The sequence below is a fragment of the Microchirus variegatus genome, assembly GCF_963457635.1.
Source record: "Microchirus variegatus genome assembly, chromosome: 22".
NCBI lineage: Eukaryota > Metazoa > Chordata > Actinopteri > Pleuronectiformes > Soleidae > Microchirus > Microchirus variegatus.
The window spans coordinates 12,100,948-12,127,318 of record NC_139823.1 but is presented as its reverse complement, the minus strand read 5'-3'; the positions used below and the strand labels follow the sequence as shown (position 1 = coordinate 12,127,318).

At 40.1% G+C, this 26,371-nt stretch overlaps 1 protein-coding gene across 1 annotated transcript in view; it reads left to right on the top strand.

Annotated features, from left to right (window-relative positions):
* The window catches only part of lrp1bb (low density lipoprotein receptor-related protein 1Bb), a gene marked incomplete at both ends in the record, with an annotated part of 246,847 nt that overhangs the window by 97,286 nt on the left and 123,190 nt on the right, over positions 1–26,371 (top strand). Inside the window, 10 exons of the mRNA XM_083909007.1 lie at positions 8,049–8,168; positions 8,807–8,935; positions 11,423–11,680; positions 12,674–12,836; positions 17,699–17,921; positions 19,285–19,477; positions 20,009–20,152; positions 21,407–21,643; positions 22,374–22,554; positions 25,603–25,822. Of these exons, the coding sequence (XP_083765133.1) occupies positions 8,049–8,168; positions 8,807–8,935; positions 11,423–11,680; positions 12,674–12,836; positions 17,699–17,921; positions 19,285–19,477; positions 20,009–20,152; positions 21,407–21,643; positions 22,374–22,554; positions 25,603–25,822 (1,868 nt within the window). The remainder of the gene's footprint in view (positions 1–8,048; positions 8,169–8,806; positions 8,936–11,422; positions 11,681–12,673; positions 12,837–17,698; positions 17,922–19,284; positions 19,478–20,008; positions 20,153–21,406; positions 21,644–22,373; positions 22,555–25,602; positions 25,823–26,371) is intronic.

Below are 26,371 nucleotides of genomic sequence, written 5' to 3'. Positions count from 1 at the left end.
ATCCCTCTGCAAATTGTGCTTTGAGGGATTATCAACATTTACTGTCACGTTTGAGCCCCATTTGAGCTCCAGGATTACATTTTTTTTGAAAAGTACATGTATATGCACATGTATTTCTCAATTTCTTGGGGAAATTATACCTTCTAGACCATCCGGACTGCTCCGTGTCACATCAAAGCTGACACACTTAAGCTTCTCAGATAACTATCTGAAGACATAAAAAAAAAAAGAAAAAACGTGTCATTGCAATCATAGCACATCTTATAGAAATAAGATTTCCCTGTGCACTCTTCTTGAATGTTTGAACTCCAGAGAATACATGAACCAATTTCACTGTTGTGAAATCCATCTAGTCTGTCTTGCCACCCAGAGGACACCAACCACAGCTCAGACTCGGAGAATGGTTTCAGATCCTAATTTATGGGTGGGATTCCCACTTATTAAAGGTCCCTGTGTCAGCCATGGATCGAACTTTTTTCTCCCACATCAAATACAGTGCCAAAAAAATGCTTTCCATACATAGACAACAGCTATGGCCATCCCTAAATTAGGCCAGATGGGGCAATCTAACCGTCAGCCTTGGGTTAATCTGTTCTTGTTCAGACTTCTTGTTTGTTTTGGCAGTCGTTTTCACCATTCATTCCCTGCCATCTGTTTGGCTAACCGTGTAAGGTCTGAGAAACTTCTGCTGTATTGTTGCACTAGATGTGTGTGTGTGTCTGCCGTTCAACAAATACACAAATTAATTTATCTTGTTTTTAATTGAAACTCGCAGACTAACATAGGGGGAACTAGCTGTGAATTCAGACAGGAGGGATGTGTTAATAGATATGTTTGCTACCATGGGAACCTATAGCGCTCTTTGACTCGCAGCACACACGTCACTTAACCTCATCCAGCAGCGATAACCTCAAACAAGACCTTTTGGAAGTTGTGATTCCGATTTGTGCAAAGTGTAAAAAAATACCAGACTATTTTTCTCCTCACAGGACTGATTCAAAAATCTTCCTGCAAAGTTTGTTCAGGTCAGTCCACAATAAGATCTGTGAATGGAAACTCCAGAAAGCATTTTAAAGTTGATTTAGATCATATGACTGGGCTTATGTGAGTTATCCTTATCTTTGTAATTCTTTTATTACTAAAGAAATATTTCAATTGCAATGAAATATTGTATGTCATCTGTTTTACCCATAAAGACAATACCAATAGAAGGATATCACAAATAGGAAGACAATTACAGTGCATGTAATAGACAACATTATGTTCTAATTCCCTCTAATTTAACTGCATAGCAAACTAGAAAATGTGTTCAGCACAGCACAGACCTTTGTAAGTTTGTGAGTTAAATTTATTTTTTGTGTTGTCAACAAGCTGTGGATAAGCAGCATGACTTCAGGATGTTCAGGATCCCCCATTAGCCAGTAGACGAGTAAACACTACAGCTATGGCAATCATTTAGAAAAGACAACATGAGAAAATAAAACATGGTAAAAACAAAAAAAATAAAAAGAGGAAATAATACCATTACCATGAGTACACATAGTAGTGACAATGCCCCTTTTCTTGTTGACACTGAAAGCTAAAATCTCTTAGCACAGCCATTATCCCTGCAGGAAGTGGAAGCAGAGGGTGTTGTGCCATATTTAATGGCAGGGTATCGAGATACTTCTCTACTATCACTACATGGAGAGACATGCGACCACAGTTGGAGCTGAGATGATACTGCAAATTAGCCTCGAACCCGGAGTCACCCCCTGCTGAAAACTTAAACGTATTGGGAATAAAATGACAACGGCGGCTTTTACTGTCAAAATAAGCATCAAAACAAATCAATAGTTTTATTCAGTAACTAATGCTGGCCACGTTAACTTAACGCATGACGCGTTTCCATGACGACTTACCAGAAAAAGACGCACGTGACGTCATGTTTACGTGCCGCGACACCAGAGTCGAGGCACTGTTTGCCAGTTAGCTCCGTTTGCTGCGTTAGCTCCACTAGCGCCTTTAGCACACCTACAGTCAAACTGGAGTGTTCTGTTTATTAAACGAAAAGAGCAGCAATATGCAGAACCAGCGTACCTGTGTACTGCGTATGTGTGCCTCTGTTTTTAAAGTTTAGCATTACTTTAGAGACTCATTTTAATAATCGGTCGTCATGTAGCCGCGTCATGCTTTAACATTGACCAAAAACAATGGCCTAACTTAATACTCATTCTTAATACATGTGCACAGTGTGCCTTGAATTGTCAGAGAGCTTGACCTGTTAGTATGAGTTCAAGCACATCGTCATCATACACTCTGAAGTATTCATTTTCACATCGCTGATAGATTTTGAGGGAATCCTAACTTTCTCAAAACCCTCAGAAGACACGGCGGCTTCAAATACAGTATGGTAACTATCCAGGCCCTATGTGAAAACAGATGGAGTTCTCTCTTCTTCTTTTTTTTTGCATTTGCTTGACTCATTCTGTTGATACGTCTGATTATAGCAGATTATGCTGCTGCAGACTGCAAATTAGCACAGAGTTTTCTCCCCTGAATATGAATCTCCCTCTATAGGCTGCATATTTCAGTGTGTCAGACACTTTAAATCGGAGTTTTCTACATTCTGAGAATTGCATTGGGCTGTTTAATGTGTTTGTTCAACAACACATGGATATTTCTGCATGCGCACAATTTTTCTATATGAGAGGAAGTTAATTGAACAAATGACAACTGTGCTTCTAGGCTGTATGCTAATAATAAAACGCTTGTGTATAATTTCTCAGAGCATTACTTACCATATCTACTGACCATAGGCTGCATGCCCTGCTCTATTGACTCATGTGCTACGAAGTAGCATGGCAAGGGTCTAGATTTATGGAAAACATCAAGCTTGCTCAAACCCTGCAGCACTCTGTGTTTGCCAAGAGGGAAGCCTGGTCATCTAGTGTCTAGAGAAGATATAAGGGTTCATTTTGAATATCTGTGGCCTGGCATGTAATCATTTGACATACCGCTTCACATCAGGGAAGGGTGCTAGTTACCATATCACACAATGGATTATAATACATGGGGTTACATGGGGTCCACACTGAAGTTTTAAAAATTTAAAAATTAAACAATTTTGACCCACCTGTGAAGGGCTCAAGAATGTCCTTTGTGGAGGTCGTATCACGAGTGACAGTGTCTTCTGACTCTGGGTCAAAGGCGTAAAAAGGACTGCGGCGGGGAGTTGTGACGAAACTATTTTTAAACATTGTTAAAACAATGTTTTGATAATGAGTAGCAGTGCATCCACCGTTCCAGAGGGGGGAGCTGTGCTTCTGAGAGCTGGTGTCACTTCCAGGTATTGGCCAATCACAAGACAGCTGGGAAAGCTCACACTGGTTGGCCAATCACAACACAGTCTTTCTTCTGGGGGTGAGATTTCAGTTTAACGACTGACGAGAGCTTCAGTGAGGAGAGCTCATGGGCATATGGGCACATTTACAGCCACTAGGAGGTTTTGACCATAAAACAAGTTAATATATGTAAGTAGACCTCCATAACTCACATATATGTGCGACAGGACCACTCTATGGGAGCTTTAATAGTTAACATTGAAATGAGAAGCTCAGTAGATGTGTCAAATGAAACCAAACAACAAGTTTAATGTCGCCATTAATGTTTGAGGAAAAACAAGTCAACTACATTTGGGTCCGTTCAATCAGTGCACAGCGTCTTTAAGTTAAGTGATATAATGATAAACGGCAACATTAGTGTGAACTAAACAACAAATGCAGTGTGAAATATTTGACGGTGACGATGGTTAATTAACTTTACCTGGAGTTTGGTGGGAAGAGTCGAGCCAAGGCACAGGCGTTTTCCTCTGGCGGGTTCTAAGGGTGTGTCATCCCATTCTATTTTCATCCTTCAGTTTGAGACTTGAGTATTTCCACACATCTGACTTAACAGTTTTTTGGAGGATGAAGTGAGTATCTCAAGCCTTCAGCTGTGTTGACAGGAGTTTGAATGACTGGAAGGATGCAGTCTCCCGTTATGGCTCTTCAAAATAACCGTATGTGAGTGAGCTGGACGGCCATTTCTAGTCGCTCGTATGAAATGATGGGGATTATCCCCCATTCAGGATTACACCGATGATGGAAATGGACGGTGAGCAATACACCTTTTGTAACCGTATTTCATCTGATATAAATCAGTCAATTAGGTTTGTGTAGCACTTAACATAGAATGCAAAACAGAATTTCTTCTCCGAATAAAAGCAAGAGAAATAACACCTCACTCAAGCACCTACTCCCATCCACGCAGAGCAAAGAAAATTACAGGAACTGAAGGAACACTATCCTAATGTAAAGACATCACTTAATGCGGCGCATCACTACACATCACCGTTACACATGCTCGGGCTCTTTTTCTGCCTCCATTCCTATCAAAAGCCTGCGGTGTCTGTATTAAAAGTCAACACGAGTGTCATTCACAATAACCCACATATTTATTCCAAGTTAGCAGAGGAGATGTTCAGACTCCAGCTTTGGATTTCCTCTTTACTTTACCGCGCCAACATAAAAGGCAGTCAGGAACTCATTTCACATAGCCATTGTTTTTCCTTGAATATGATTGACATACAGTGTATTCTGAGTGTATGGAGAGTCAGAATGGGACAGCGAAAGTCTGTTTATACTCAACCATTCAAATGCTAATGTTTCAAAAAGATGGCAGTCGCTGACAATGTATGGTATGTGGTTCTTTGTCAGCGGGTATAATTGGCGTTATTCTCAATCTGTGCCGAGGATGATGGGCTGATTACATTTGCCATTTTGCCATTTCCCTCCATGAGATTTAATCACTCTAATTTGCCAGGAAAGATGCTCCGAAGTCCACTCCAATGCCTGCCACAATCTCTCACTCCATATAACCCTCAAATATCCAAAAACGCATCATGCTGTGAATTTGCTTTGTTTTGTTGCTCATATTCATTTAAAAATGTGGTATCAAGTGACCTTTGTCATATTTAGCTTGTTGACATATCCTGTAATATGCAGTTTTCCTAATAACTGAACAATTCACACATTTTCAGATGATTTTTCAGTTGCAGAAGGGTAAGAATAAGAGACAGATCAACCTTTAGGCTGAACTGCTGTGTGTATTCTGATCTGTTTCTAATTAACCCATATAATTTAATAACTGGCTAAGTACAAGTCACCGGAAAGAAGCTGATAATGCAGCTCCAAATGGATGCAGTTGTTTTGTGTTGTGTCACATTCATTGCTACATTAAAAATGTGAATCAGCAGACTGTAAGTTTCATTATCAGAGGGTAAAAACTTTCATGGTGTCTTGTTTAATTGAGCTGATGCATTTTGAAATTGTGGATAAAGCTAGAAAATGATTTTTTCCATAGTGATTAAATTGTTTTTGTAGCAAATATAATTTGGAAATAAAGTCTCCAACAGCATCTTGCAATTTCCCCAGTTTCTTGATGATGTTAACATCACCGTTTCAAACATGTTAGGCCCCTGCTAACATTTCTGAATTGTTGAAAAAACTCAATTTCGTTGTGATGATTAGCCTTGTTTTCAAGTGGTTAGTTGAAGTATGTCTCAGGTGGAGTAAAAAATGACTTGTTGAATTGTGTCTCCAGGCTACCGAGCTAGAAAGTTTGATATTCTCCCCACAGTTTGGGCTTTTGGTCTACACAACAAATGCCTGTGTATTTTAAGTTTTGCAAACCATTCTCCTGATGGTCACAATTTCCTGACGCAATGACGTACAGAATAACTACAGAATTAGGTACTGTGTAAAACTTTATTGAACCGCAATCATTGGCCCATTTCCCATCACCCAGGGAGGAGAACTATTAAATATCACAGCGTGTCCTTTCTATTCATTGAAGACCAAAGGCCACCGGGCTTTTACCATTTTAGTACATCTATGTTTGCTTGTTGTCCATTAGTGTAAAAATAGAAAAGAAAGGAAAATGCCCCTGAAATGAAAACCCATTCACCCCTCTTGTCATAGATCCTCTGAGGGCTCTTATAAAATTGTATTCATGAAAAGTGTAGTTTCTAATGTGCCCTCTTTTTAAGGATGAATGACATAAAAGGGCTTTTTTAACATCGATAGTCATCATTTATATGCACCATAAGTGGAGCTTAGATTTTTATAGTTTTGGGAACTATTGATATATTGTTGTAAAAAGCACCTTTTACCTATTTTAGCCTCTTAGCAAGAATTTTCTGGGGCTCACTGGACAGCAGCAATTTTGACAGTCATTGGAGGGAAGTGCAGATGATCACATTAATGATGATTGAGTTCCATTTAACTGAATGTGTGTCACTGCACAAGGGCAGGGTCGGAAATGAAAAGGGCACCTACTGCGGAACATCAAAAGGTCACTTACTGCGCACTGGTGGGGCAGACGCTTAAGGCAGGCATGTCCGAAGTGCGACCTGGGGCCCTGTGGACTGAGTTTTATGTGGAACTCTGCATGGTCTTTCACACATTATGGTTTAATTAATTTAAGTTCAAGTTGCATTTGGAGCAATGTCACCTTTTAAAGTGCTGTGTCTTTGAAGATATGCAAAAAAAGCCTTGGAATGTTATTGATTTTGGATAATGTGGTCTAATATGTCTCTGAAAATAAAATTGTAACTATTGCAGGTCATGATTATGTTTTACTTTTTTACCTGATGCAAGAAGCCACTGGCCCTCAGATATTTTTACTAGTGCTGGGCACATTAACGGCGGTTAACAGCGCTAACGGCGTCAACGTTAACGCACATTAACACATGACCCGCTTCCATGACGACTCTCGACGTCACACAGAAAAGTGAGAAACGGCCACTGTTTCAACAACAACAGTCTTGCTCTCTCTTTCTCTCTCGGACACCATTGCTCACTGTAGCCAGAAGCACAACAACCTTGCGCATCGACCCCTACTGATCGGGCGGGAAATTGCAGCACGTGGCCGTCACCACGACTCGAGGCGTCTCCATGGTGACACAGTCGGATAACGCATTACGCAGTCGGAGAAGAATAATGTGGCCTTTACTTGAGTGCTCTTTAGCGCCCTCTTTATTTGTCCATGACTGCCATGCAAAGGGTCTGTGTGGTTATTTTTTGTAGATTAATGTCTGTTTGGAGCTCCAGTTTGCTTGTCACAAGCTGCATTCTTGTTTCTATTCACCATTAAGCTTTTTTTTTATGATTATCAGTTGACATATTGTGCTACAACCAGCGTTTGGCGAGATTTACAACATATATATTGCGTTCCAAACAAGTCAACAGCTCCATCCATCTTAATGTGTCAGTGTAGTTGTGATACTATAATGAACAAAACAACTTCTGAACATGCCGTCGTTTAAAAAAGTGTCCATCGATATCGCATCATCCCGACTCTTTAAACCCGGTGCCTAAGATTTAATTCAGAAAGCAATGATAGTGGAAGGTTGTCATTCAGCTCCCACTGTGCTGTTCAATTTAAATACACGCTGTCAAGAAATGATTTTGAATGCAGCAGCATTTTGTAACTTTTGAAGCTGATGCTCAATATTTATGTTGAGGATTTTTCTTTGTGCCATTTATTCCGCTCAACATTTTTCGTGCTATAATTAGCCGGTCTTCAGTTTCTTTTTCTAAGACTTGTCACAACATTCGGAAAAATTACGTGAGGAATTAAAATCCTGGCATTTCTCGAGGGCTGAAACCAGTCAATCAATGTGTCACGACTGTGACTTGGCAAAGCTCATAATAAGTTTTAATCCTTCTAATCGCATGTCTTACATTACTCACTTAGGATTTATATGGAAATGTTTGAAACTTACTTTTCATTGTCATTCACTTTAACAATTAACATGAAAAACTAGGCAGAACCTAGAAAGAAACACTGGTCTAAAAACTCTCATAGGTCAGCTGATTTTTTTTTTCTCTTTGCCAAATGACAAGGGAGCAGTTGAGAGTGAAAGAGCCAAGGAGAAAAAAAGGGAAATCAAAAAGTAATTTCCCATTCCACCTACCCTTTCATACCTCTTTTCTCCAATCTTTCTTTTGCCTTTTTTCCCCCCGTAGAGCTCCTGTCAGCCTGCCATGAGCTCAGGTGCCGCTATGGCTGCGTCATGACAAGAAACGGCACCTTCTGTTTCTGCGCTGACGGCTTCGAGGTCGGCGAGGACGGGACAAGCTGCAGAGGTAGGATTCTGGAGCGCTGGTGGGGGCATATAATGCTATGAAGCTCTATTTTGCTTTTCCTCACACCAATCTTTCCTCTTGCCCCTCGGTCAGACTTCCTACAGATGAATAGTGGGAGGGAGGCTGGGTGTAAAAGAACCATCTGTCTGCAGGGCCTCACGTACAGTTCATTACATATGGAATCCACGCTTTCTCTGTTTTTCTCCGTCTCTTTCTTTTCAGTATTCTGCTCCTCTAATGTGCCACAGGCTGAATTCAGTCAGCCAGTAAGGAAGACGAGAATCTCACAAAGTGTTATTAATGATGATAATAATAATAATTTAGAGATGTAGGGTCTTACTTGGACTGTGCACATACCTTATAGCTCATACCGACGACTTGACATACAACTGCATAATTGTAATTGAGGAAAAAGCTTGAGCGAAAGCAGCGACGCCTCCTGAATTTGATCCCGTTTGCCGGAGACGTGCGACAGAGTCATTTATAGGGTGCTGCAACTCCGAAAAAGGCTCATTGGTTATAAAAGTAATTATGCCTGAGGTTCCAGAGTGAGGCCACATTAAGTATACTTTATGTATTTGGGTCATGTTTGAGCACACCTAATTTGTTACAAATGACTCCTTTCCTTTTTCCATAAGATCATGATGAATGTGCCATATACGGCGCATGCAGCCAAACCTGCACGAACACCTACGGGTCATACAGATGCAGCTGCACAGAGGGATACATCCTACAGCCTGACAGGATATCCTGCAAAGCCAAACAAGGTGAGCGGCACACTTGCATCGGGGAAAATGACTTCATCTGCATATAGCATGTATTTTTTCATTTTCTAATAATAAACGGGGGACGTTTTTTTTTTTTTTTGGTGGACGAGAGAGGAGTATCGAGCGTTATCGCCGCTGTTGGTTCGGTTAAGATTAATGTGGTTTAGCAGTGACCACATCTATCACCCACATGGGAACGGGCAGACATGGTCAGGCCAGGATAATGATAAAATTAATGAGCATGAGACTTTAAGTGGGAGCAGTCTGGAGTATTTTGTGCGGAGACAATGCCCGGTGTCACCCTGATTTATGTTAATGCCTGATGCACATAGCAAATTTGTCCCGATGACTAAAACTGCACACTTAGAAATGAAACGACCAAAAGACGTATTGTTTTTGGTGGTCCACCATCCATAAGTGCAAGATTAACCTTGTGTATTATTTATATATTGATTTTTAAGGTGTTGTCTCAATGGTATATATACAGTATCTGGGGTTTATGATAGCTGGAGGCCCCAAACACCTAACAAGGGAGAACACGACTGTTGCAGCTTTTAATCAATGTGACTGGTGTCCTACCAGGAATAAACTGAATATGATTACCCATAAACTTAACTGAACCCAATGCTCTCACGCATTAATATTAATTTAGCAGAGAGCAATAGTGGGACGGGGATAACTATGGGGTTACTATTAGTTGTAAAAGCTTATGAATATAAATTCCAAATGGTGCTCTCAAAGGCCAGGAGATGAGGAACAGCAGGATATGAAAACATATTAATGTGCCGAGCGTAAGATTGAAGGCAAAAGACCCTGCAGTGCAATTTATGTGGGGCGTGGACACGGTTTGATCTTGATTCAACCACTTCTCGTTTTTTGTTCAGAGTGAAGTGAAAAGGTATGATTCATTTTTTTATTTTTCATTTTTTTATTGAAATTGTACCTCCGCTTGTAAATCTGACTTTACCGATGGGCTCATGCCGTCTTGATTTTGCGCTTTCAGAATGTATTTAACGGCTGTTAAATACAGCGCTTCCCACTGCACAACAAAAGAGCACGGCTTCTACTTTTGTCTTTATTGAAAAATATGTAAACATCCTTAGGTAGTCTCTGTTCTTAATTGAGGTGTAAATGTGTAAGTATGTTATTTTTAATTTTAAGGCCTTTTTTTTCTAATTTTAACCATGAAAGGGCCAGAAAATTATCCTGTGACTAAGTGCTTTTGCAATAATATCTGGCAGTTATTCAAAATTTTCTGCATGATAAAATTGCTTATTAACAATATAAACTGAAGAGAAAGAAAGCACTGTGATTGTGAACGATGTGTTCAAAAACAGGCCAAAAATTGGAAACTATGTACAGGCGTTTCTGCCACTTTTTCCATTTCTTGTGTCAAAGATGCTGATTATCCGGCTTCCGAGTGACATTACCGTAATAACCACACGTTACTCTTCGACGTGCAACTTCTCAGCTTTCAGAAACTGTCGGAATTTTCCCGACAGCACAAACCGTTGCGTAATTACGGTCATGCAAAATGCACTCGCACGAACGTGTCTGTGATTAATATGATTTATGTTGTGTATTTGATTTGGTACATGTAAAAAATACTAAATAGTCCAATTGCTGGATATTTTTGTGTGTATATATAATAAGGCAGCATGAATATATTCATCCATAAATACTGAAATAATATTCATGGGAGTAGCATGGTGGCAATTACTGTGCCCATATTTTGTATTAAAACAACACGTCATTCTATTACACAAGAACAAAATAAGACCCCTATGATGTTTTCTGGAAATTGAGCTGATGGTCTGAGAGCGAGAGCAGACCACTATCAAAGAGTCTAGTCAAAACTCTATCTTCTTCCTAATAAGAGAAAAGTGCACCTCTCCACAACGTTCGTTTTGAGACGTCGGCAAAGCAGTTTTTACGACCGTTCAGTCTAATTTCGAGGGGTTAGCCCTTGACTTGAAGGAGTGTGAGAGATCATGAAAAAAGTAAGGGTCATCTTTAAGGGGCAAGGCTGTTGTCAGAGTGTACATGGTCAATTAATCCCATCAAGGAGCTTTCCTCACTTTCACCAGCAGACACGAGGCCAAGCAGGAAGGCATGGAAAAAAAAGTTCAATTTCTTCAGTCAGTGTCAAAGTTTCTGTTGTTAGTTCAACTCCGATAGTTTTGGAGGAGAAAAATGCTTTAGTGCTTTTTCATCCGGTGTTAAATTACACCCTTTTCCCTCTGTCTTTTTGATGCTTTTTTCTACCTCTAATGGTGAAGGACTCTTTAATCATGACATATCTGCTACATTTCCTTTTGTTTTCCTCTCCCGTGTTTGTTCTCAAATATGTTTTTTTCCCCTGTATTTATAAAATATTTTCTCTATTCCTGAAAGCCTCTTTGTCTATTGATGATTCTTGACTATATAATTTTTTTTTTTTTTTTTGAAATCAACAAAGAAAATAACATTCTATTTTTGCTTCTCCAGATCCTGGTGACGGCCGCCCAGTGCTTCTCATTGGAGGCGCCGATCGTATTGTCATCACCAGCCTAAATGGAACGGGCCTCAAACCCCTGAGGTCCTTGAGTGTAAATGGAACTCTGGCACTGGATTTCCAGCACAAGCAGGAAACCGTATGCTGGGTCCTGTCTTCAGAATCCTCTGGGCAACTCCGATGTGCTGAAGCAAGAAATCTGCGCGGATTCACACGGGAAAAGGAAATAAGAACACAACAGCATTTGCAAAGTACGTTTTCAGCTGCAATCCTTATTATATATACGCTCCTTCTCTGACATCCCTTATCGTGTTGAGTAATTACCTGTTCTGTTATTATCAACACGTTCATATTATGTAACGGGCACAGACACCAGCCAGCACTTTTCTCACTCACACGCTTTTACCCATCTGGCACTTTCTCCCTCTTTGTCTCACACTCTCAGCCTGTACCCTCCGTCTCTGTGTTTCTCATCGTTATCTTTGCGGTTGAAGGCAGGTTAGACTCAGTGGTTTGGGTAGCATGCCTTTCTCCCACAGCTGTCCATCAAACATACAGGCTTCACAAACCGTGCTCTTTTTTTTCCCTTAGTTGATCTTGACAAATATCAAACCTATTTTACAACCTATTTATATTTTAATTTTAGATGCTTTCTGACATATTTTAAGTTAGACTATAGGTGTCTGGATCTGGACTCTGGATTCTCAGTGTTTATGGTATGATTTAAAGGCCCACTGGACCAATTATACACGTTAAGATAAATTTGCTCACCATGACAAGTGCTACCTTTTCTGTAAACCCTTTTTTTTTTGGCTTCTGGGAACCTCTTGGGGGCCTTGTTTGTTTAAAATATCCCAGATGGTGATGTCATTGGGGTTATTTCAAAAATAGATTAAAAATAGAGCTGCAACAAATTATTATTTTTATAATCGATTAATTTATCCATTATTTTCTCGATTAATCGAGGAATCGTTCGGTCCATAAAATGTGAGAAAATGTTAAACTTTGATCAGTGTTTGACAAACCTCGAAATGACGATGTTCTCGAATGTCTTGTTGATTGATGATTTCTTTATGTGGAGCAAAGAAACAAAGAAAATATGCACATTTAAGAAGCTAAAACGTCATGTTTTAATCATGGAAAACATATCATTTTTTGTTGTTTTTTGGTTAGAAAATGCACTATTTGTGGTGTTTTATAAATGTTTCACACAGGCCTCTAACTGGTGGTTTGTTCCATTGCAGATGTGGAGCACATGGCCATCGATTGGTTGACGGGAAATTTTTATTTTGTCGACCGGGTTGCTGACAAGATTTTTGTGTGCGACAATGCTGGGATAACATGTGTTACGATCATACAGCTGGACTTACTCAACCCTAAAGGAATCGCTCTGGATCCTCTCATGGGGTGAGTATTAATACACCGTCTCTGAAAACTCTGCAAAGATTTCATTTATCATCGTGCATCTTTTGTTAAGAAAGAATCACGGAGGAAGGAGAAAAAGAAAGAAGTCACTATGCCTAACAATCGATTTGTCGGGCAGAATATGAGTGAGTTACAATGAAGGGATTTCAATGATTCCCTGTCCTTTGACTCAGCCCTTCTCTCTTTGAGCTGTGTAATTTGGTGGATGGCTGTTGACAGCTTCTTGCTGTCTAGACATTCATTTGTATTCACTGATTTCTTCCCCCCACACGTCCCTCAGTAGAAAATGCAGGACTTTGCATATTAGGGGTTTTGCCTCAGCGGTGATCGCGTAGCGAGAAAACATAGCACCTGTAAAAGTAGTAGAATATTTCCACTCTGCTCTCTCAATGTTGCGGCATTGGATAATGAAGGCTTAATGAAGGAGTCCCTGTGTCATCATGATCTGTGGTGCAAAAGTAAAAGAAAATAGTATTAGGTTAAATCAATTGTCTTATTTTTCTTGTTAGAGCAAGAGAAGAACAAACATCCTTAATGATGCCTGAAACATTTTAACGTAAATACCTGTTTATAACGTCTGTGTAGATTCTCATTTGTCCAGGTCATAGTAACTAGACTTACAGACTTCTTCAGACATTTCCCCTCTCATCCAAAGATGCTTCTTCAGACGTGTTGATATGATATTAGCACATTAATAATAAACTCTTCCAGGCAGCGGTGACATCGGAAGCGCCTGGCTGGTGAACGCTTGTTATGCTTAACTGTGTCATGATCAGGCTCCATAAAATAAACATGGCACATATTTATATTTATAACTGAACACATGATTAATTTGAAGGTTGAAGTCGGCGATACAAGGAGTTTATTTTTACACTGTACTTCAACAATTTGGTTCCAACCCACTGGGTGTAATGAAATAATTAGCCGCTGCTTCCTTAATGACATGGACAGTTTTTCATTTGGCCAGCGGCATTTCTGTATTGTCTTTAAATGTTGGTCAGCCACTGGAAAGCAATATGGCTTCACCGTCTTCCCTGCGAATCACCTTGTGCTTTTGTTTGTACGGAAGGATGCTATCGTCGGACACGTTCTGCTGGACACAGGCTGCAGGCGAGATTGACGGCATAAGACGCACAGGATTTTCAAGGCGTCTTTCCTTCCTCTAATTTGAGAGACATGGTTGCTCCTGTTTCTGTTTTCTTGTCTGGAAAAAAAAATGAGCCTGCGAGAGAGAGAGAGAGAGAGAGAGGTCTGTCAGCCTGGAGCAATGGAGTGAAAACAAAAGAAATCAAGGGGGTGTTATAGAAGCATGGTGTGTGGAGGTGTTTATAGAATATGCTCTGGTTTGACACTCCATTTTTATTGTTATTTGACTTCCTGCCTCCCATCATTGCATGTAAGGCATCTCACCGTTGCTACAGTAGAAGCATTTTGATTGTCAAACCTTTTCTTCTTTTCTGGCTCATTGGCTGAAATCCTCATCTGCCTGAAACGAAACTGAAGCTTACTGTGGACTCTCACTTCAGTTGATGCCTCTGACAGGAAATAATGCGATCTATTTCTGAGAAGTTAATAAAGTGGTGTTTGGCAAAAAAAAAAATAAGTCGAGCCTATATTATGTAACGTACAGCTTTCTTGCATGCGTCACTGGTGTTGTTCACTGCAACACTCAATATTTCACATTAGCACTGCACCACTGAGTCAGCTCTGCATGCCCTGGAAAGCATATTTATATTTTACTAATATTATAAACCAACTATGTTTTTTTAAATGTAATTGGTGTCTGGATTACGTTATGTAGTAACATTTTGAGCCTACAGGAATATTAAATTTTTTTAATTTTTAATTTAACGATGGTCGTAGATTAAACTGAGGCATTAATTATTCTTCCTGTTGGAGCCGTTAATGTCTCAATCACTTTCTGTGGCGATCCATCTAATGTCAGGGTATCTTAAATACTGTTGTGTTTGTGCTATAGAGAAATCAGAGAATTAACTCAGTCATTTTTGCAGGAAATTCTTAGTGCTGGGCATGTTAACACTAACGGCGTCAGCGTTAAACGCACGTTAACGCATGATGACTGATCGCAAAAAGACGTGCGTAAGGTACACATGCGCAATACACAGATAGGTTGGTTATTTAGGCTAACGCTAATGGCGCTAAAGAAGCTAACAGAGCTAACTGGTAAACAGTGACTGCAGTCCACCGCTGAGGCACGTAAACATGACGCCACACATGTCTTTTTCCAGTCAGTCGTCATGGAAACGCGTCATACGTTAATGTGCGTTAGCGTTAACGACATTAACGTTCGTTGACGCACATTAACATGCCAAGCACTAGCAGGAATATTTCCATATTCTTGTTTTCAAATAATTCCTTTTCTTGTTCAATGATATTATGTCTTTCAAAAAAATATATAGTTGCGATAAGATTTATGATAAGCTAGTCAATAATGACTTTCATTTTCCCCCAAGCCCTAACCAAATTGTGTGCCTAAACCTAACCAAGTATGGTGTCTGGTGACAGATTATTGGCCAGATTATATAAATTATTGTGTCTCATTGTGCCACATTCCAGATTTGCAGTATAGGCCACTGCCTCACAATATTGTTCTGATGAGAAGGGTTTCAGATCAGTGGACACACATTCAAATCATTATTGGAGGCAATGATGCAACTATATTGTAATTTGTTGCCCCTCCGGGTGAAAAAACTGAAAATGTACTAACTACAAGACGATGTTAAAATAAATATTCATCAAAAAGTCATCCATAAAGGGGGAGCAGAATATTAAGTAAAAAATGGAAGTGCGTTAGAATGTCTCTAATTATCTTCGCAAAGTGCCATTTCACTGTCGAGGCGACGTGGAGGCAAATGCAATACAAACAGCAGTGGCCATTACCTTTGTGGTAATTTCTGGAACATTTAGAGGCGAGCTATGGAGGAGCTCGGAGTGTGTGACTAGACATAAAATGATAGACAATTTGTGAAGCACAGAGGAGAAAAACCATTTAGTAACTCAAAAACCACGAGGAGGGCCCGAGAGTCAATTTTGAAAGACACAGGAGCTAGTGTAATCCCTGGAAAACAGGTGTTATATGAAGTCTAATTTGTTTCTTCAAGCAGTGACTGAACAACACCAGACAATAACTTGAAACATCCTTTAAGTAACATAAAGATCTCATACGCTGTCACTTTTAAGTGCTTAAAAGTGCCAAGTCTGCACATCCAGTAATTAGCATGGAGGGCTGGCCATGCTGTCTTACTGCGGTGCGGTGAGGACAGAGCTCCAGCGATAACGAGCAAGCCGCCGAAGAGCAGCAGGAAGCCTGCATTATCTGCACAAGTCAAGTCAGGGGTGATGTGGGCTGCCCTTTGAACCTTAGTGCTGAAAAATCTATCGGAGTCAGCAAGGAGCCCGGCTCCCCAAACAGGGGCACCTCCGAGTGCCGTGTGGCATACAAATGATGGTCTTTCTGGGATTATGAATGGTGCTGATGCAACATTTATAAGTTCTACAAATACAGTTCTGGGTTTTAAGAATGAGCACCAAGGTTTCCTCATTGTGTAACAGAGGATCAGACAATTTAACTAATATATTATGCATATCATTTGCTTATTTTTGATGTGTCGTTGTCAGGCTACAATGTCCCTTTTATAAGGAAACATCTATGAGCGTAACTGATGTACAAATTGACGTGCTGCTTGATCAAGTCAAACATCCTTAATGGAATAATTAGGTTAGGAGGAAAGTGACTTGAATGTATTAATTTAAACTATATCACTCAACATTTTAATGCTAGATTTTGATGCATCTCCTCGAACTGCATTAATTACAATGCAACGCGGCCGTGTTTAACATTTTCTTTGATTGTGTTTTCTTTAATCCTGTGAAGCACTTTGACTTTCATTGTCTTGTATAAAACGGGCTATATAAATAAAGTTTGATTGAGGTTCACTATTAGTGCAGACAATGTAGAAAACCGGCGTGACTAAACACATTTGTAGTTAATTACTATGTGTGTTCAAGAAATTTAAGAGAATTTTGAATAATTGGTGGCTTAAATGCATTAAACATCACTTCATTAACTCCACAAAAGAATAAAAAAAAAGAATATGAATGTGAAATATATTAAAATCAAGAGAGAGGTGAAATAACTAAAGGTAGACTAACTGGTGTTTTTGGCACATGAAAGGTTTCAGCACATACACTACCGCTCAAAAGTTTGGGGTCACCGTCAAGTGTTTTCCATTAAAAGTCTCACTTTTATTCTTCAAAAGAGTTGCAAAATGAATAGAAAATACAGTCAAGACACTGACAAGATTAGAAATAATTATCTTTATTCAAAATAATCATTTTGCCCATTCGTCAAAGAACCAGCAAAGCTGCTGTGCAAACATAAGGGTTTTCAAGGGTTTTCTAATCATCCAATAGCCTTCTAACGCATTAGCAAACACAATGTACCATTAGAACACTGGAGAGATGGTTGCTGGAAATGGGCCTCTATACACCTATGTACATATTCCATTAAAAACCAGACGTTTGCAGCTAGAATAGTCGTTTACCACATTAACAATGTATGAAGTGTATTTCTGATTCATTTAATGTTATATTCATTGAGAAAAAAGTGTGTTTCCATCAAAAATAAGGACATTTCTAAACAGTAGTGTTCATAGTAGCAGTAGTAGAAACACCACACTACAGCAAAAGCTGGCCTCCCATGTGTTAAATGCTGTAAATTGGATAATCAATATCTATGGATTGGGATTCTGTTGACACGTCTGTGTGTTATGCATCTGTATGCAACATCCTGTGATCATTTAAACACCCCCCCCCCCCCGCAGAATGATGTTCTTCACCGACTATGGGAACGTGGCCAAGGTGGAACGCTGCAACATGGACGGCACCAATCGGACCCGGCTGGTGGATTATAAGATCGAGCAGCCCACTGCTGTGGCCCTGGACGTGGTCAAGAAGCTGGTGTACTGGGCCGACGCCTACCTGGATTACATCGAGGTGGTGGACTACCAGGGCGGGAACAGGCATACCGTTATCCATGGTAGCCAGGTAAGTATCATTTCTTTTGGTAATGTCTGCTTTTGTGCTGCAATGGACAAACGGGAATCTGAATAGAAAGTTGGCTTTGTCTGTCAGTGCTGTCTCCCTCTTGATTTGAGACACGTTTGAGGCTGTGATGAGAGGGTGTTTCAGCGTTAATTTTCTCTTACACTTCAGGCTTCATTTTCATAGAAAGGGACTTGTGAAGGGGAGGATGGTGGGGTTTATTAACTTGAAGGAACTGAAGCGCCTGCATGTGAGGCAGGCTGTCTTCTTAATGAGCATATCAATAGCCTCTCTCCTGTAGTACACTTTTGAGGCCTTTCATCACAGATTATGACTATTCATTAAAAAAATCCTTTTGAAATGGACAAGATATTCACTCTTCATGAGGAGATTGTGTATGCAGGTGTGGATGATCTTTCTATTGCCTCTGCATGAAAAAATGCCTTGCACCATTATTCCAAGCCAAAAATATCTTATATATTTGTCATAGCCATAGTATCAATGATTTTTCCCTTGAAAGCTGATCATTTTTAAATGTGTATTCACGTCACCTCCCTCAGACTCGGCTCAATTTGCTCACTGCAAAACACAAAATGTGACTTCTTTATGTTCTCACCGTTTATTTTTAGTACGAGGGTCAGGATCAAACCTGCGAGCTGTGGCTGGTTCCAATAAAATATGTCTATAATATTGCTTTCCATGTAATTGCAACAGCCTTGCTGTTTTTTTTTTTGTGTGTGTGTTGTCTTGATCCTGTTTGTTTGATGTTGTCATCATATTAGATCCAGCAATTTCATTACATGTGCTAAGGCAAAAAGGCAAACACAGTATGTGCACCCTTTGAAGTAGTATTTGGAATGTTGCAGTGTTTAGAGCGCTGAGGCAAATTCCATTGAGATGGAGAAAGAGCGATGGTTCAACGGTTTGTCTTTTATTAATATATTAATTTACACTGACCCTTGTTCCTTGATTTTAACGAGTCACCCGGTGAGTGCAGGTTTACCTCTTGTGATTTCAGCTCATGCAGCCACATCCCTTTGTGTGTGTGTGGATGTCAGCCTGCTAAATGTAGCATGTAGTCTGTGTTGTCAGGGCCAGTGGGGCCTCCCTGTGGAGCTCAGCTTTTGACCCTGTGTGGGGCAGCTAAATGTACAAACAGCCCCTCCACTCTTCTCCTATGTCTCGCACGTTTGCTTCATGTTGAAAAGATAAAAGACCTCATTAATGTATTTTTGTTTGTGTCATATTCCTCTTGTGGTTTTATGTACTCTTTGGCTTCAGGGATGAGGCGAAAAAAGCATCACAGATCTTTTCTTTCCCCTTTCTCTCTTTTTTTTTTTTTTTTTTCATAAAATAAATTTTCCAGGTGTCCTACATTTATGCACTAGCCGTGTTCGAGGACTACCTCTATGCTACCCACTCCGACCCTTCCAAAGGGAGTTCCGCTGTGGAGCTGCTGCTGATCCACAGGTTCAACATCACAGCAGAGAGCACAACATTAGCCAGCATGGGGAATACAAGAGGAGTACGTGTGTACCACAAACTCACTCAGCCGAGAGGTAAACACTTTCTACATAAGTTACCAATGTGCAAGTATGTGTCAGAAATATTATTTTGTGGCTCACAAGCAGGGGTCTGTAACCTTTAGTATAAAAAAGCAATTTTTGTCACCTCTCCACCCAAATAAAATTAATTTGGAGCTGCAAAAAAACCTGGATAATAACATATACACTATATAAATATGACCTAGTTCTTCCATTGTTTCATTGTTTGTGGCAAATTAATGAAATTAAAATGAACCCACTTTGAAATAAATTAAGCAAATATTTGGATTGTATGTCGTTATGTGGATCCAAAGATGGACAGGACATCCAAATGTGTACTAATATTGCATTTTCAAGTCGACTTTGGATGTGATACACAACATATTAAAACACTTTTATTTGTCGCCTTGATCTCTAAAGCTACAAGGAGCCACTGCAGAGTGACTGAAGAGCTCTAGAAGCGCAGGTTCCAGACCCCTGGCATAGAGACACAGATGCTTTGTCGGATTCAAATTATTCATCTGTCCTCTTTGATTTTGTCCACAGTTCGGAGTCATGCTTGTGAAACTGACTCGTATGGAAAGCCAGGGGGATGCTCCCACATTTGCCTTCTGAGCGGCAGCTACAAGTCCAGATCCTGCCGCTGTCGTACTGGTTACAGCTTGGGCTCTGATGGACAGTCCTGCAAAAGTCAGTACATATTATTTTTTTTGCCTTAGATTTCAATGAAATGTTATTTTGAACTTTGGTCCATATCTTGATTTTATTCTAAATGATTTCCATTGCAACTGCCTTGTGTTATTCATGAATAATACTCATGGCTAATGCCTGAAAAGGACTGTATGCGTCAACGCTCTTTTTATTGACGCGCCTTCAAAGGTCATGTGTCGTATTAGAGCCGAGGGCGTGACACACATGCGTCAGCTCGAGACTGACAGTGATAAAGACGATCGCTGGTTGACGCGGACACATCTGAAAGTGACATTCTGCGATCAACCTGTCGCGGTTCTGATTGATTATTGTCATAATGAGGTTTTAAGTTTGTCTGCATTTGTTGTCTGTTCTGATCAATCGCTGGACATTGTGTAGTTGACAATAAAAGCACAGGATCAAATTGATGACACAATCAGAGGGCCCACTATGTTTCGATCGGAGTAACGAAGCACTGGGAGGCTCGGCGTGACAGATTTGATTTATTCCCCTCTCAGAGATGTTCTGATGACACCAGCTATCTCTCTCTCTCTGTCTGGTGCTTTCCCTCTCCATGCGCATAATGAGATTCAGTGCTAAATGGTAGTGCTTCCTCATACAGCAGTCACGATAGGTTTGATATCTGGGTCTCTTGCAATGTTTAATTGTCTCCTGGGTAGTCGGTCTCTCCCTCACAAAATGATAAATTGAAGTTAGGCATGTGTGGTCCTCACCCCCACCATCTAAGTCTCTTGGGTAGGGGCTGAGAGCGAGGAAAGGTCTGGTTTTCTCACTGGAAGCCCTCCTTCATTCCTGCTCTTGGTTCTCCAGAAGATCCCAAAGGGTTCGAGAACATAGAGGCCCCCCCCTATGAGGCTGGCGGGCCGCTGAGGAGCTGCCTCAGCTTTCTCTGCCTCTGTTTGCCTTTCTACCAAGACACCATGTTATTTTAGATCACAGGCACTGTTCACAGCCAAGGTAAGTATTGCCATTGTGTGTTTGCTCAAGCATTTTTTACCTTCTCTTACTGTTGTAAGGTGGCTGTGTAGCACGGCCGTGATTGAAGGCGGAGAGTATAGTCATTGGCACTGATTACTAGCTCCATTAAGGTGAATGGATAGCCCTGGCTCTGGCTCACATATAAGAACAATGTGGCCGGTAAAAGGGTTTAATGCTGGGATCAGCATTGATGAATTAGGCCAATTAATTGACAATAACAGTAAAAAAGTGTCCTTTCGTTTGCTTGCCTTGCAGAGCCTAAAAGCGATCTCTTCCTGTTCTACGGCAAGGGACGTCCTGGTGTCATCCGAGGACTGGATATGAACATCAAGTCCAGCGATGAGCACATGGTGCCAGTCAAGGACCTGGTCAACCCTCGAGCCATCGACTACCATGCAGAGCTGGGACACATTTACTTTGCCGATACGACCAGCTTCCTTATCGGGCGGCAAAAAATAGACGGAAGTGGCAGAGAGACGATACTCAAAGATGGTGAGTGTTAATTCTGACAACTTCTGTAAGGTTAAAGCTATTTCACACACTCATAATCTACTAAAAATGTGTATTTGCCACCATTTGATTTATTTGTTGTTAATAACCATATTGTAAGAAGAACATATTTTACAGGGAAGAAAACAAGCTTCTTCAGGTTTGAGTGGTTTAAGTATTAGTTGTTGTCGTAGTGTGACCTACACTTACTCTTGAACAACTGCACAACCTTGACTCTTAAAAAACCGAGAGTGGAATCCTAATACCTGTGTTTGTCTGACTTTTTGAAAAATATCTGCTGTGAAAAAGGTCTATAACACCAGGTTTGAAAAGACATACACTATGTTCAAAATTTGGGGTCACTTAGGAACATCCTTATTTTTTGAAGGAAAAGCACTTCTTTTTCAATGAATATAACATTAAATTAATCAGAAACACACTCTATCCATAGTTAATGTGGTAAACGACTATTCTAGCTGCAAATGTCTGGTTTTTAATGGAATATGTACAAGGGTGTATAGAGGTCCATTTCCAGTGTTCTAACGGTACATTGTGTTTGCTAATCGCATTAGAAGGCTATCATTATTTCTATTCACTTTCCAACTCTTTTGATGAATAAAAGTGTGAGTTTTAATGGAAACACCCAAAAATGTAATAGGTGACCCCAAACCTTTAAACAGTAGTGGACAAAACGGCGATTCTGTTGAATTCTCTTCTGCCGATTCTCTTGTAGATCTGGACAATGTTGAGGGAATCTCCGTGGACTGGATTGGGAATAACCTGTACTGGACCAACGATGGCTACAGGAAGACGATTAGCGTCGCCCGGCTGGAGAAAGCCTCACAGACGAGAAAGACTCTTTTGGAAGGAAATATGTCGCACCCACGGGCTATTGTGGTCGACCCTCTTAACAGGTGAGGAAAAGGGAAATGAAGCAACCCATGCATGAAAGAGAGATTCTTGCATCCATCCAGTTGCAATACAGAGGTGTGAGTAAAACTTAAGAATGAAGTGGGGGATGTTGAAGAAAGGTAACAAGTCCACTTTTATATGATTTTGCAAAGCCTTAAATAGGCATTACTTGTTTTTTTTTAACATGGATTTTCCATTTAGTTCAGTTTTTGCTTTTCTTTCCTGTGAAAATGTATGTATGCGGGGGCATCCCGAACTCCAAGTAAACCAGCATAGTTCAATGGAGAGAAACCTGAAAGAGAGAGGGGATATGCGCTTGTTCCATGAAGTTAAATCACAGCTACCAGCTCATTAGTTAACCTGCTTGATATCTGTTTCTCCTCACACCATGTAGATCGTCGGCAAAGTCATCCTGTGGAAATGTGTATTTGGATGATATAATCATTCAAGATGATGGTTGGCAATTACGAAGGAAGCTGCAGAAAATGTATTGAGCATCTTAAGGATTAACACTTTTAGGCTTTTAGAGCCAGTCAGAGATTAATTTTCAAACCTTCAGGGCCTTTTTCCCAACATTTTCTTACACAGCCGCTGCACTGCTACACTTTGAGCATGGACAGCAAAACCCAGTTAGTTTTTATTCCTTTTCTCTCTTGTCTGTAACATTTATCAGTGTGACACTTAACTCTCTAGTGCTGTGTCCTGTTATCCATCTTAATAATGACACTGGGAGGGGGGAGGGGGGCTTAAACTTTTAATAGAAGTGAGAAAATGGCATACCGGCCTCTTGTTTAGCATTCCAGTCCTGACAGATATTACCCCCACCTGACGGCACAGATGAGTAGAAAAGCTGCTTTTCGGCCTGGCGGGGAGCATTCATCCTGAACCCAACAGTCTTTTGATTATTATCTGCTCTACATGAATGTTATTTTTTTCCTCAGATGAAATGGATGCATTCCTCCAATGGATGATGTGAATATTTTTGTGTGGCCTAATTTTCTGCTCTGTTAGCCACCTTTTGGGTCTGTGTTGACATGATAAAGACTACTATTGTCAACTTAACAGCGTCATAGCTTTATCTTTTCTGCATTCGGACCCTCTTAAATGTATTCACAGAACAATCCGAATACGAGCAAAATTCGACTTGATTGGGTATAATCACACTCTGGATTTATTTGTAATGTAATAATAAGGATAACACGGCATTGCATTGTGTATATATTTCTCTTTTTTTTTATTAAAGCATTTTAGCATATGTTATGCTTACATCTGATATACATCAGACAGGACACTCTTCCTCCAAAAAAATAAAATATAATAATATTAAATCATATAATAAAAGTACCTGTTCATATATGTAAATAAGCTTATTCCCCAAAACTAGAGGTCAGTTACTGTCTGTACGTTAAGAATTAGACTAGTAGATTTTTATTAGTGCTGGGCACTAGGTTAACGCACATTAACGCATGACACATTTCCATGACGACTGACCGTTAAAAGACCCGCCTTAGCTCCTTAAGCGCCGTTAGCGCGCCTACAGTTGAACTGGAGTGGTCTGTTTATTAAACCAAAAGAGCAGCTCATTTTAAACAATTGGGAGTCACGTAAACATGACGTCACACGTGTCTTTTTCTCGTCACTCGTCATGGAAATGCATCATGTGTTAACGCGCATTAACGTTGACACAGTTACCATGAGTAGCAGAATATTTATAAAAGAAAAATGGAATCTATGTCCAATTTTCCCAAGTATAGTATGTTATGCATATATTCCTGACTACTTATTGGATAAAATATCCGCTAATTGTAAAACAAAGTCCCCTGGGTTTGAGGTAATGGAGGGTTAAATGCATGGCACTGTTATGACGACGGTGCATCACATGATGTCCATCAGTCCATCTCATATGTGCACGTCTGTATATATCTGTGTGCATTTAGTGTAGAGCACCACCACTGAATGATTTATGAGCTTGTATAGACGAGTTGGAAACAGAGTGAGTCTTTCATTTACCTCCATATCCTATTCAGTTACATCTTCCCTTTCGCCAAACCCCACGACCATTGATGGAAAGCATGGGTTCACGTGGGTTCAGTCGGCAACATTCAATCAGAGCAAATCCCTGGGGCGTGGTTACAGAGGGCAGATCATGTCAATGTGTTGTGCCCGGTTACATTTCAAGTATCACTGGCCCACTGAGAGTTGCATGCTCGGCCCATACATGATACACTCAACAGTGAATTATCACTGCGATCTCTGCTGGGTTTGCATATAAACGGTCTAAGACTTTCAATGTCATAACTATGGTTTGACGTTGTTGTTGTTGTTTTGTGTGTGTGACATTTAATATTGTTTTTTTTCAGAGTAGGTGGGAACGGTTTAGGAACAAAATCATGAAGCTTGAAAGGACACGGGGAAAACAAAAAATGGAAATTGAGGTGTTATTCATACGCCATTTGGCGATACCATGCAGGACGCTTCGAACATCGCCTTGGTGTGCAGTCAAGTGGCATGATAAGCCTGAATAATTTCTTTGAAATTGTCAGGCACTCTTTCCGGAATACCAAGAATGATTTGTTATTCTGATTTACATATGAAAAGTCTGAAATCCAATTTTTTCTGGAATCTTTTTTTTTTGTCTGTATGATATCCTGTGTGCATGGAGGCTCAGGTTGTGTTATTTATAATGTTCAGTGTATGAATCGTGAAAAATCCGTTATGGCTGCATACTCGCACACTGAAAAACCCCCCCTGCAAAAATGTAATTGATCATTTTGAGAAAAGCCCAGTAATGTGTTGCCACATGTATTGGCTGATAAGATATCAGAAGAGGAGGAGGCAGGAAAGAAGTAATTAGTCGAGTAGAAATGAGGTGGATGGATGAGGCTCTGGCAGCTTTTCAATGAAGTGTCATAATTTGAACATGAGATAAACTCACCATTAGTTGTGGAATATGGATGTTCCTATGCTACATGACAAATATGCCGTTCAAATATAGCAAAATGGTTGCTATGTTCATTTGCCTGATATGTCTGTGTGCCCATCTGTAACAGCTGGATGTACTGGACAGACTGGGAAGAGGATGAGGTCAATGACAGCATCGGGAGAATAGAAAAAGCCTGGATGGATGGATCCAACCGCCGGATTTTTGTCACCTCCAACATGCTTTGGCCCAACGGTCTGACGCTGGACCACGGCACCAGCACCATGTACTGGTGTGACGCCTACTACGATCACATCGAGAAGATTCATCTGAATGGAACCGGAAGAATGGTGAGTTTGTACATCACATCAGAATTCATCACACCAGCAGCAACACTAAATAAAGATGTTTTTAGATTCAGGTATTGAATTAAACTTGAATTTGTTAATTCGTTTTACTCCTAATACTTAATACTAAGAAATAATTTTCTTAGTAAAGAGATGTATTGTTTATGTTTATACTGAATGTCTATTTTACAGCATACTGTTTCACTGACTTGAATTGAATGAATCAATTAAAAATCAATTTTATGCTTGTGCCTTCATTATCTTTACATCTTTATCCTCTACTTTTTTAAAATGCAGGATTTCAGCCTATAACAATGATGTCTGGACAGGAACTGAAAACAGACCTTATACATGCATGCATCCATAATATATTTCCAGTTTGGATCGTATTCTAATATGATTCATACACAATTTTAAAAGTGAGATTGTCAGCTGCTAGCAGTGTTTGTGTAAAGTCTCTGATTGCATCCTCATTTGTCCTGAATGTGATTGTCCAAACCAGGTTTTATAGTTTTACAATCACACTATGTTAATCTCTTAAGTAGTGAAATG